Genomic DNA, 13,342 nt, shown 5'->3' on the forward strand with positions numbered 1-13,342 from the left:
GAAATATAGGGTTAAAAAAACACTCTTTCTGCCTTTTCTCAGGCTAGGATGAACCGATTTAAAAAAATGTTGCACATTTATACTACATAGGATCTCAGAATTCAATACACCTTCATATTCAAACCGGTGAAGTAGGCCTTTAACTTTTAAAATGAGGAGAGATTTGATTGGCTATTGTTATCTCCAGCCATGTCACATAGAGGGGCTGAAACAATGAAGCCGAGGCAGCAACCACATCTGTACTGTAAATACTCAGGACAAATGCTCAGCAAACTATCCGCCATTTTGCATTTTCCACACCGAAGCTTTACAAAAGCATAAAATGACTTTCCAAAAAAAAAAATCTGTTCCTTCTTCACCAATTTTTCCCCACTGAAAAAGATCTTATCCTCCGACGATTGTGGCGAGAGTTAGAGAAAATAGATACTTCTTGGTTCTTCTGAATATATATTCCACATAAAACAGAAAATCGCAAAAACGAATCCTCTAAAATAAAGAGGACTGCATTCCAAGTCCATTTTACTTTGTGAGCGAAGTCCTGGTGCGCTTAGCTGGGGTCTGTAGCAGCTCCATGGCTCTCTTGGTTGCCGATTTTGTCGCAATGCGTGGCGACGACACGGCTGCCTGGTTCCTCTTTACAGGGGTTTTTAAGGACCCGCTTCTTGTCAGCTTGGGTTCCTCAGCTTTCTTGACTTCCTTTCCTGATTTAGGAGATGCAAGTTCTTTCTTTATAGACTTTGTGTATTTCCTTTTACCCTTGGGACCCCCGTTGGAAGGGACCGCTGCGTCTATTTTCCTCTGCGATCTTGTCAGAACCTGGTCGGGTGATGTCGAAACCTTGACGTCCGTGCCGGGCTGAGGAGTTTCAACAGCGTTCTCAGCACCTTTGATTTCAGCAGCGACGGTACCTTGTGGTGCTTCCTTTGCTTGGGTTTTTGAAGCATTCATCCTATTCACAGAGGGTCTTTCCACCTCTACTTTCTCTGCTTCCATTTGTTTCTTATTGTTGGTTTTACTTTTCGATGTGTCCGCGGCAGGGTTGTGTTGTTGTTGGCGTTGAGAAGATCTCTTTGGTAAGATTTTTTTAGTTGTGTCTTTTGAAGCTTTGCCATTGCTCTGGGCCTTGGCGGTCCTCCCCAGAACAGGATGCTTTGCCTTTTTGTGTGTTTTTCGTCCTTCCATTTTCGCTGCCGACTGTTTTATTTGCTTCTTAACAAGAGACTTAGGTAGATGGGATTTCTTTGCCTTCAGTGATGGTTTCAGATTGGATTTGGCGGCAGACTTTGTAGGTGCTACTCTCTTCATACTGTTGGTTTTCAAGGATTGTGAGGCCTCTTTCAGCCTAACATTGGTTTGCTGAACCTGCATCTTCTCTCGGATATTGGAGTATTTCCTCAAGATTCTTGCACTGGCTGGATTCTTTGATTTACCAGAAGATTTCTGGGATTCGCCTTTCTGTACACAGGCTTCAGCAGAGAGGTCTGACTGGATCAAAGTCTGGGTGGTGGTACTGGGAAGTTCTCTTTTCTCTTTCCCTTTGCCTGTGTTTCCCATTTGCTCCAGGGCTTTGGCGAGCAGTTTCTGGCTCTTGGGGTTGGACTTTACCGGGGAGGCGATGGCAAACTTTTTCAAATGTTTCTTTAAGCGCTCTGCCTGCAGGCTTGGAAACACTCCCTGGGACGTCCCAGCACTGGACGAGCTGTGGAAGCACAGCTGAGTTTCTGACGGAAGACGCGTATTCACCTTCTTGACAATGACGAGTGACTTTGTTTCTGTTGATTCGAGGAACCAGCGACAGATACTGGTGAGGTTAAAACCTTTCATGAAAAGCATTTGGACCGGCGAGTACTTCTGGTGCTCTAAAGACTTAGATTTCCGTGCCCTTCGTTTACTCTTCCAGATAGCCGCTTGTCTGTCTGATTTGTTTTTGTATTTAGTCGCTGGCTGACCCTCTTTGTCCATTTGCACCCAACCTTTCTGCATTTTATCAAACTTAATGTTCAGATTTGTAATCCGGTGTTGGTTTTCTTCTGCAGTCAGATTCTGAAAGAATTTGTTAGGCATTTGTTTTGGGGGCTCGGGTCGTGGCGTAATCATGGGTAAGCCTGAGTTGTGGGGTAACACAGACGCATGAGACGCTGGAGGGGACCTCACCTGAGCTTTAGTTACTCTTTCTTGCTTTATTCTGACAGGGGAACTTGCATCAATCGGTCTACCGGCTACTGTACCGGCACTGGTAGAAGGTCCAGCCAATCTTTGTGATCTCAAAGCTAACTTCGATGGTGGTGACTTACTAGCAGACATTTCAGACTTGCTGCTCTCACTTCTTAATGGCATTCTTTTGCGTTTGTCTGATATCAAAGAACCAGAAGAGCTTTCATATCCACCTGCAGCCCCGTCTTCAGAAGATGCTGAATTTGGCTTCTGCAGCAAAGAAACATCACTAGCTTCCAACTCCTTCTGGAGAACTCTCCTACTTCTCAACGGCAAAACCTGTGTTTGCACTTCAGTCTTAACTGGACTCTGGCTTTCTAACAGACTCAATACCTCATCGCTAGGTTGCTTTGTCTCATTCTTACTCTCATCTGCTACAGCCTTTGTAGACCTTAGTTCCTGCTTGGTCAGCAATGCACTTTCTATTTCGTTCTTTTCAACTTCTTCAGAGGTTTTCTCTAACGACTGATTTTGATCAATGTTCAATTCCATAGAGGTCTCTGGGACTATGTTCTGCTGGGTCTGTGCAGAGGGGTCAGACCCAACTGGAGAAGAAGTAGCAGGAAGCAGAGATGTATCGGTTGGTGATATTTGGTGCTCTGTAGCTGGAAGAGCATGTGTAGTAGTTGGTTTGGGAGAGGAAATAGAACTGACAGCATTTGAAGAGGGTGGTGTTACAGCTGGCATCTGGCCGGCTGATCTGAGTTGACGTTTGGGCCCAGTGCTTTGATCGGCGGGGACAGGCAAACCATCCCGATCTTTCTGAACCCTCTTTTGTTTCCGGATTTGTTTGGTTTTTAAGGGAGATTTTAATTCTAGGCTTGAGGGTGTGGCAGAAGAAGAAGCTTCTTCCACTTTCACGATCACAGGAGTTGTCTCAACTGATTTTATTTGCGTTTGATCTAGATTTTTCTCCACATTTTTGTTTTCAACAGTTGAATCAACGGAAGCCTTTTTCCTGGATTTGAATGGGGCTTTACCAGGTGATGTGGCGCTGTTACTTGATCTACGACGCAAACTTCTGTCTGAGGCAGATATTGGTCTACCGTTAACAAATCCTACTACCGTGGTTTCCGTTTGTCTTAATCGCTTTGGCAGCAAAATTACAGTACCTCTCTTTCTACGCCAAGGTGGTAATTCCTTCAAGAGCGCGTCAAGTGACTTTGTGGTCACGTCATAGTCGGTGTCGTTTACATCTTCAGGCATAACGCTGTCTGCTACTTCAGATGTTTTAGCTTCTGGTTCTTTTACCACTACCTCCTCTGCTGGACCTGTGGTGTCGGACTTTTCTGTCACTTCAAGGTTTTCACAGTCTATCTGCATTTCTGGCAGAGGTTCCTGAGGATGCTCATCTTGTATTTCTTCTTTTTGATTGTCCTCAATTTCATTTTCCTCAATTTGATTTTCCTCAATTTGATTTTCCTCAATTTGATTTTCCTCAATTTGATTACCCTTTTCTTGAGGTTCTTCTACTTTATGTTCCTCTTTTTGATGCTCCTCTACTTGATGTTGCTCTTCTGGAGTTTCCTCCATATGATTTTCCTCTTCCTCAACTTCTTTCACTGGGGATGGAGAGCTATTCTGTTCTGGAATAGGCTCACTGTCGAGCGTTTCTGACGAAAGCTGTGTCTCCGCTACTACTGTGGCAACATTCTCTAGCGGTTCTACTATCGGTTCTGCCATTAGTTGCTCTGTACTTTCAGGTATGTCCTCTTGAGGCTTCGGCTGAGGCTCATGGTCCTGTTCTGCTTCCAATGGCGCCTGACCCACACTCTCTTCACTTCCTGTTGTCGTCGTCCCTGAATCTTTGACTGTAGTTCCAGAATCTTCAACTGTAGTTCCAGAATCTTCGACTGTAGTTCCAGAATCTTCAACTGTTTCCTGTTCTACATGTGTGTCCAAATCCGTTTCTTTGTTCTCTGTCGGGGACCTTATCGGAGATGGACAAACGGACTGCGCCTTGTTGTGACACTGATCTGTCTGACTAGTTTCAACAACTACGTCCACTTCACTGGCTGCTATCTCTACCATATCTCCTGTTCCTGGTATTATACTGTCATTTGACTCTTCTGTAGCCATTGGTTGATTCACTGTGTCCCCGCATGCCACCACAACAGGCATATCCACAGGCGGTGGTACACCTTCAGGCTTTGATAGTATTTGTTTTGGCGTGACCAATGTGATCAGCTCTGGCATTGGATTGGGACAGTTGCCCCTCCCAGCCAACGTACGTACAGTTTTTAACTCCCAGATTTCATCGGAATACATATGACCTCTGGTGCTTTTTCTGGCATTCCGGCGTGGAACCATTTTGTGCCGCTGTTCCTTAAAACACTCAGTGATTGGTTTATCAATAAACACAATATCACAGTGGCCGAGATCAGGGTCAGCCATTACCCTACAGGAAGAGTCTCCGATCCGATGATCAGAGGATCCCCTGATGGTCTTCCTGGCAGTCCGCGGAGAGTCGGAAGGAATGGTCACATGGACTGAAAACAGTTTTGCTTGTGGATCTTTGGCGTGCCCTGGAGTCCCTCTCTGCCTCGCTTGATTTGTGTGAGCAGGCTGATTGTGCCTTTTCACAGAGGAGCTAAGTCTAGCACTATGAGTCTCTGTTTTGCTGGGTGAGTTTGAGATGGCCTCTCTGTCCTCCGAAGGGTCAGAGAGAGATGACAGTGAGGTGTTGAGCACACAAGACAACTTTTTACCAGCTGCAACGTTGCTGGTCATGATTTTTATCTTGAGAGGCGCATGGTCCCCGTGATGCTTGTTCTCTGCATCTACTGGATGAGCGGTGGGACTGTGCAGCGATGGGTTACTCGCAGACCCAGGGCTCCGAAGATCCAAACCAGGGCCAGCAGTCACCGATGTTTTTATCGACACAGGACTCTCTGGAACTTTTTTAACTGCACAGCTGCTTGGCGTGGAACAGGACATGTCCTGGGCTTCTGACTTGAAAGTGGATTCACTGGGAAACTTAAGCCTAGGGTCAGATTTTTCAGGGGTCACAACGGTGGATTTTGCTTTGGATCGGGCAGTTCCATGGTTACCGGTGGAAGAGTTAGGGTCTTGCTGTGTATTGGAAGATGTGAGCGCTTTGACTTCCGTCTGTAGGAAACCTATGGCATCTACTATCTGTCTCTGATGGTGGGGGCAGAGCTTGGCCATGAATTGTTCCAGTGTGGAGGTGGACTGCAGGTCTTTTGCCCTTGTAACAGCCAAGTCTGAAGACTCACTGAGGAGAAAAAAAGAAAATAATAAATATAAATGCACATCAAGAAGAAGCAACATTGGTTCACACTATTCATTAATATGTGATGACAACATTTAAGTAGAGTGTTCCTTCATCTCTACATCTACCTAATACACTTGTTATGAAATTGCGTAGCTGAATGTTTGTGTAGAATAATTCACAAATATATCAGAATGTTTATCATTGCATATTTATTAGAAGAATAGGTGATTCTAAAAGTGAAACTTTCATCCAGTGAACTTGAACAATTACATTGTTACAGCCATTAAAGTTTTCTTTGCACCGTGGTGCTATTTGTTACAGTGTACATTAAGAAAATTTCACACATGCACAAGACATTTAGTACGGGTGGCCCACTTTGATTAAAACACGTTTATCACTTTTAAGAGCAAATACATTTGGGGGAGATAAAGAGTACATAGTTGTTGTCAAATTTCCATGTACTTAATAGCTAGTGCAAAGGGTGACATTTAAAAATAAGTGCTAAAAAACTTCAGACAAATTTACAGGTAAAAGAAAAATCAAGAGTGACTTAACATATTCAAGATTAGTTGTTCTTATACCTGTGGGGTATTTGTGTCAATACAAGTCTACATAATCAGTCAACTGGGGGTGGCTGGCTTTTGTATTTTTGGATAAGTTTTGTCAGTGAGGTAGGTCGACTATGATCTGACACCTTTGGAGTATTTATACCATCACATTACGCCAACAATAAAATGTATCTCATAGTTCTGAAAAGTTCATTTCTTTGTAATAAATCATTATTTTTGTAAGCTACACTGTGATTTTTTGACAAGAAATTCAACAGACAAATAAAAACATATCTGGATTCCTGATGCGACAGGTCACAAGGCTATGTTGTGTAATGAAAAAGAGAGACATAGTTTTCCACATGTACTGCAGAGAAATAGGTCATGACAACTGAAAGATGAACATGTAGTCTGAAAATAAAATCTGACGCTCTATTGACAACTTTGTTGAAAATAGGTAATTACAAACCAATACCATGTTTATACAGCTATAAATGGTACTGCATTGCCGATATCCATGCTGCTAATATTTGTATTTTGAGACAGTAAAGTTGTGATGAGTGAAAGTTCACAGATCAAGCAGGTAACGTGGAATTTTTGTACATCTACTTTTTGAAAACAGAGTGATTAAAAAACATCACAAATTTCAGATTGAAATAAAAACAGTTACAATACAACATTTGAGGTGAGAGTTGTGAAAAAGGCTTTGTTGATGTTTTCTGAAATGCTGTTTAAGTTATGTTACATTGAGCTGTTTTTTTTTTAAGATTAAGTATGTGCTGTTTGAGGCACTGAACTGTGAAGTTAAATACCCATCGGTCAACATTATACCTGCTCTGAGGTAATATTGACATTCATTGTGTAGTAAAGTTTAAAAAATAAAATAAAAAAAACTATGAAAAGATGTACTAAGGTTTTTTTTGGCTCCAAACAAAAGGATTTGTACAGCATGCCAAAAATATCTCAAATGTAACTTTTTGAGCTCAGAAAAATAAAATTTAGATATTAAAAAAATAAGATTTGCCACAACAGGAACCTGACCCATGTTATTCCTAAGCGAATTAACTTCACATCCCTGTTGGCAAAGGTCTTAGGAGTTAAGTAAAGTACCTGAACATCGAGTGGTTAGTGACTGATCCCTGAGGGTTTCTCTCTATTAGGCCTTTCACACCGCCGCAAAATCGGAGCTAGTTCTGGGCTTGTTCGGAGTTAGAGCCAGTGTTTTGGTTTCACACCGCCAGAGAGCCTGCTCCGGGCCGTAAAAACCGGGGGAACTCATACCCCAGGATTGAGCAGGGTTTGATAAGAACTGCTTGCGCGAACGGTTGGGGGAGGGATTATCCTGACCAACCAGAGCAACTCAAACCTCATGCCCGCCATATTTAAAAACACCGCTACTACGAGACGTAAACATAACATAATTACCGAACGTAGCGATCAAATTGACCGGCGAGAATACGCTGTATGGGTCCTGTTTGCTTAAGAAAGCAAAGCGAGAGCCAACAAGTGTAAAAATAAGACGTATTCGCCGCTGTTGTTGTGCTTAAAGCTAGCGGTAGCTTTAGCGTTAGCCACAAGAGCAGCGGCGTCGGGTGACGTACACACACGTTTACAGTGACGTCATGACGTTGCTCTCTTGCCGGCTCCATGGCTGTCTCCGGTCGATGTGAAACCAACCGGTTCATAACTGGGATAAGGCTGTAACCAGTTTTGAACTGACCCCAACACCAGCCTGGAACTGACTCTTGGTTCATTTTGGTGTGAAAGGCCTATATGTGTCTAAAGTAAATGCCTTTTTTCTTCCTGAGTAATAAAATAACCAAATCAACAACCAGAAGCAAATCAAAATTACAACTCAAGACAGTTACGCAATATTTCACAAGCCCACAAACACACATGTGTTAAAGGCCTACTTCACCAGTGGGAATATGAAGGTGTATTGAACTCCGAGATCCTATGTATGTCCCATAAAACACTCCTTCTGCCTTTTCTCTAGGCTAGGATGAACCGATTTCTAAAATGTTTGCACATTTATACTACATAGGATCTCAGGGTTCAATACACCTTCATATTCCCACTGGTGAAGTAGGCTGTTAAGTGTTCCACAATGTCCATAAACTGTACATTAGGGATAAGAGGAATTTTCAACATACAGTACATCTTCAGTGAACCATTAACCACATTTTTATAACTGGTTTTAGAGATATTTTCAGTTCACAGTTGACTTGACGGTAAACACACCAACACAACTTCAGTAGTTTCAATAAGACATCCTCAAAGATTAACTTCACCATATTATACAACCAATTTTTCCCACTGACACAAATGATTCAGTTCGATCATGCAAAATATACCCAGTGAGTGACTGTCATTCCTTTATACATTGTAAATGCTAAAATCAAATATAATAAAATCTGTACATTTCTTTTATGGACAGCTTGTCATTTGAAGATCCACACCGTTATAGTTGGGTAAAGATGTCTGTCCATCGTATATTTACCAAGGAAAATATACCCAACTTGTGTCAGAATAAAACGGGACAATCTTAAATATTATCCCTTCACATCTATCAATGTAAGACTGTTAAATATACCTTTTAAGCGTCATCTACATATGTCTACAAACACTTAATTTAATAATCATTTGTTCAATTAAAGCAATTTACATTCATGGTTACTTAAGTGATGATAAAATCATTAATTAATAAATATTGATTAATAAATACTGCATTAACAAAACAACTCCAAATCACATAACCAGTTTCAGTAGGTATGAAATTGGAGGTGAGAACTCTTCCTTCAAATTTTAAGAACAAGAAGTTTTCTTGAAAGCAAGAGTTCTTCAAAAATGCTTTTGCCACAACTGTTCAAAACAACATTGTGACCCACTACTACCCAGAAAAAAAAATTATAATAATTTCAACAAACAATATATTAAATAGATCAAGTTGGAATTAACTACAATAATACAATAAAATATTTATATATGTTTGAACTGTGAGAGTTCTTAACGTAAGCTATTCACCTTAACTCAAATAATTTCATAGTAATCTGCGTGTTTTGTACATGAAAAATTGCTACATGAATCAGCTATGAGAACAGTAGACTTGTGATATTGGTTTTCCTAGATGAGGTAGTCGACCATTACATGTGCAACAATAGGCGATGAGAGCAAAACCATGTTTTACCCGTCAATAAACCCAAAGCACTTGTATTTCTTTAATAAGTTAACTAAACATGAGAATGAAGACTGACTTTAGAGTAATGTTGGATGATTGTCAATGCAAGAATTGAATTAGTTACAGTGAATCAGTGACTAGATTTCAATTACTCTTACATGATGTACTTGAAGCAACTGCTTAGTTTTAGTTTTTAAACTGGCGCAAACTTACTTAGAATTATATAAAATCTAGAAGGGTTAATAATCTACAAATAATTAAGATTTTAACCTTTAAAGTGAGAAGAAATGCAAACCATATTTAATAAATATTATCAACTAATGAAAACGAGTTAGTAAAGTTAAACTAGTTATTTATGTTCCAGTGTTCTTAACATGTGCAAGGCTCTGAACTATATGTTACTGCTGAAACAAATCTCCCTTAAATATTTTTACAACCTTTGCCATGTCATGTCATACAGTATATGACAAATAACTTAAAAGTCTGTTTAAATGCTTGCAGTTCAGGTAGCACTTCTAATTTCACCTAAGCAATATTTGTGTACATCTAGAAAGGCGGCAAGATTTGCAAATTTTTTTTTTTACCCAGATTTGGTAGATCTGTGTGAATATCAACCTGACAAACGGTTTATGGGTCACGATTCCATATTCTGGAATGAGGAATGATTCCTGAGGTTTAAGTGATAATGCACAATGAGATGTTTGAATGGGCATAATAATGGATGAGATCCCTATGTTGAGTACACCAGGCAAAAATCCAATGAAAATTGCAGTGTGTGTGTGTGTGTGTGTGTGACTGTTGGCATTTACTTTAAGTAACAGTGCCACAGTCTAATCTTCTGTAGTAGGGAAATGGCATCAGCCTGAGCTTTGGTGTAGCCACTTCACACACAAAATATCTTTCGGATATCATGAGATTAGCCCAAAGTGTCCACCCAACCTCTGGCATGGTTGGCTTAAAGACAGTTGATTTTTTCTTTTTCAATTAAAAATATAACTAATCTATAAAGTTTAGTTTTGAATGCAGCAATGAACTGCAATCAACTGGCCTTTAACTAACCGCACAAGAAGTTTGTCAAGTATGAACATGATAGCTAGGACTTTCATTTGAACTTTTCCTCTGCACAGGGATTATACTTATATATTTTTTATTTTCAGTGAATGTTTGCCTTGGTAACTTGATACATATATATGGGCACGGACTGTGGAATGAGGCGTTGTCGTTAGTAAACTTGGCTAGCTAGCAAATGATAGCAAGCTAGCACAGACAGCCGGTATATTACGCTCTGTCTACCAATATTGCTTGATAAAAGTTAATTTTATTCTAAAGAGAATTAATTCATTAGCTTAAAGTTTCTAAAAAAAATGCAGATAATGCACCTAGACTTTATAAAGACTCACATTAACACAGGTCTGATTTTGTTTTCTTTGTTTACCTGAATCTAAAAACATTTTTTTTAAATACCTGAATGTATTTGAGAGTTTGGTTTTTCTCTGATACCAAGAGTTTAGCGAGTGCACCGTGTGTGTGTGTGTGTGTGTGTGTGTGTGTGTGTGTGTGTGTGTGTGTGTGTGTGTGTGTGTGTGTGTGTGTGTGTGTGTGTGTGTGTGTGTGTGTGTGTGTGTGTGTGTGTGTGTGTGTGTCTGTGTGTCTGTGTGTCTGTGTGTCTGTGTGTCTGTGTGTGAATGTACTTTGCATTATTTTGATGATCAAAATAAAATTGTGCCTTTCTCTTGTGTTAAAAGAAAGACATCCCAGAGTTAATTCCTGAAATCTAGAGCCCTAAGTCACATGGAGTATATGCTCTTGAAGGCTGACACTGGCACAGAAATGCTACTGATAACTGGTTAAGGTAGATTGTGAGCGACATCTGAGGAGTAGGACACACACACACTTGTCAGTAAGATATCCTGAAATGTTACCATCAAACGTGGGTGCGCAAACCCTCCCCGTTCGAGGCGACTTATATGAGGCAATGGTTTTGTTAAGCATATGACTGTAGTTGAGGTATATTTGTGTGTGCTCAGTAAATCTATTGTCTGATAAGACATATTTGAATATTGACTGACAAGTACGGCGTCGCAATCTGAATTGATCCTGAGTGGAGTGAAAAAGCTATGAAAGAAATATAATATAATAAATAAATAAAATTTAAAATATAACCATTTGAAAACCTGTCATGCTTGAGAAGGTAAGCTTGGTTTTGAAATCAAAACAGGAAAAGTGAAATTCTGGACAACGCACCATGCTGTTCCAACCAACTAGAATATTTTTTATATTATAGAAATATTTTGGATAATAATGTTTGTTATTTAAAAAAAAAAATCTTTAAATATAATAGTGTTAAGACATATTGTATTTAGTCTTAACATCTCCAGTGTCCAATGTAGACAGAGTGCATTTGCAAAACAGTGACAGACACTTTAACCGTCACCCATAAACTCTATAGAATAATTGATGCTCTCTCTCTCACACACACACAAACACACATTACTAACTTCACACACACACACACTGCTAACTTCACACACACACACACACACACTGCTAACTTCACACACACACACTTCAAACATATAAGTGCTGTGAACAGTACCGAGAAAAGTCACTGAGGGGCGCCACATCCATAGACATGATTCAATATGTGAGTGTGTAAAGAACACATTCACAGAGCCAGGAATAATAGTTTTTTTTTAAAGGTAACCTATATAAATAAAACTAAATTAATCAACAACGCACTATAGTGTCTTACGTATGCATTGCCTTCCACGCAATATAAGTAGGGCAGGGTCTTGTCTAGGGAGTGTTCCAAATAGATGGCCCACACACACACACACACACACACACACACACACACACACACACACACACACACACACACACACACACACACACACACACACACACACACACACACACACACACACACACACACACACACACACACACACACACACACACACACACACACACACACACACACACACACACACACACACACACACACACACACACACACACACACACACTAATGAGTAGAATTTAAATAAGATAATAATAAATATGTATATTTTGATGTATGTGTTATAACTATTAGGCTTTAAATGGGATAACAAGTCAGCGTCTACCACTGTTTGGCAAATGCAAATTCTGTCTGGTTTATAAAAAGTACATCATTAATAGTACTCTAGTTGTGTCTCGAGAGTGAAATCAGTCCCATTCTCTTCAGATGAACATATTCCTCTCGGGACCAATGCACTGGGACGTCTGTATTTCTCTCCTCTCGGGGGACAGGGGCACAACACCCCCGTCCTGTCCCAGCAGCTTGAGCTTCTTTTTGGGCGGGTGTTTCAAGGTGCCCAGTCGCTCTTTCACTTTGTACTCCAGGGTGCTGTGTGGAATGCCGTACACCGTTTGGGCTTTAGACGTGCTCAACTTCCCGCCCATCACCATGCCGATGGCCTCTTCCAGAAGCTCCATGTTGTACTGTCGATAGCGCCCGCGTTTCTTTCTCGGTTGTTTGTTCGCGAGGTCCGACTCCGAGTCGAGGGGATAGCTTCCCCCCAAGGCGGCTTGGCGGTCGGTGGCGGTGACGGCGTAAGGCCAATATTCCTTCTCCGATCCCGAGCTGCTGAAACCACCGCTGCCCTTTTTCTGGAGCTGCTGCCTGGGCAAGAAAGAGCGCAGCGCCTTGCCCAGACTCACGCTCTCACAAAGCAGCGAACCGGTGGAATACTCGGTGGAAACGGAATCCCAAGGCGGTTCCGTTCCGTTCACGGTGAAATTCCGCACCTGGGGAATCTTGAGGTCGAAAGATGGCGACCGTGAGAGAGAGAGGAGGCTGCTGTTACCACTATTACTGCTGCTGCGCTCCTCTCTCTCATAGGCAAGGGATTTGGTCAAAAGTCCAGCGGCTTCCAACAGCCTGGGAATGTCTCTGAGGTGCTCACTAGCCTCACTGCTGCTGTTGTTTGTTTTGAGTTTGAGCAAAGCCCCGAAATGCGATTTAGATCCGTAAGTGAAAAGGTCGGCGGCCGCCGCGCCGGAGCTGCTGAGGTGGGTTCGGTCGAGAGGGGACTCGGGGTCGCTCTCCAAATCATCGGGCTCCTCTTTGATGTGGAGCGAGTAAGCGAGAGACGAGGTGGAAGAAGGCTTATAACGGGCGCA

The 13,342-nt window shown here is 41.4% G+C and overlaps 1 protein-coding gene across 1 annotated transcript in view; it reads right to left on the reverse strand.

Annotated features, from left to right (window-relative positions):
* Positions 1-58: 58 nt before the first annotated feature.
* The window catches only part of LOC307257970 (uncharacterized protein), a 37,913-nt gene continuing 24,629 nt past the window's right edge, over positions 59-13,342 (reverse strand). Inside the window, exon 7 of the mRNA XM_080037343.1 lies at positions 59-5,449. Within this exon, the coding sequence (XP_079893469.1) occupies positions 520-5,449 (4,930 nt within the window). The 3' untranslated portion in view covers positions 59-519. The remainder of the gene's footprint in view (positions 5,450-13,342) is intronic.

This window comes from Ammodytes marinus, assembly GCF_949987685.1.
Source record: "Ammodytes marinus genome assembly, chromosome: 11".
Classification (NCBI taxonomy): Eukaryota; Metazoa; Chordata; class Actinopteri; order Uranoscopiformes; family Ammodytidae; genus Ammodytes; species Ammodytes marinus.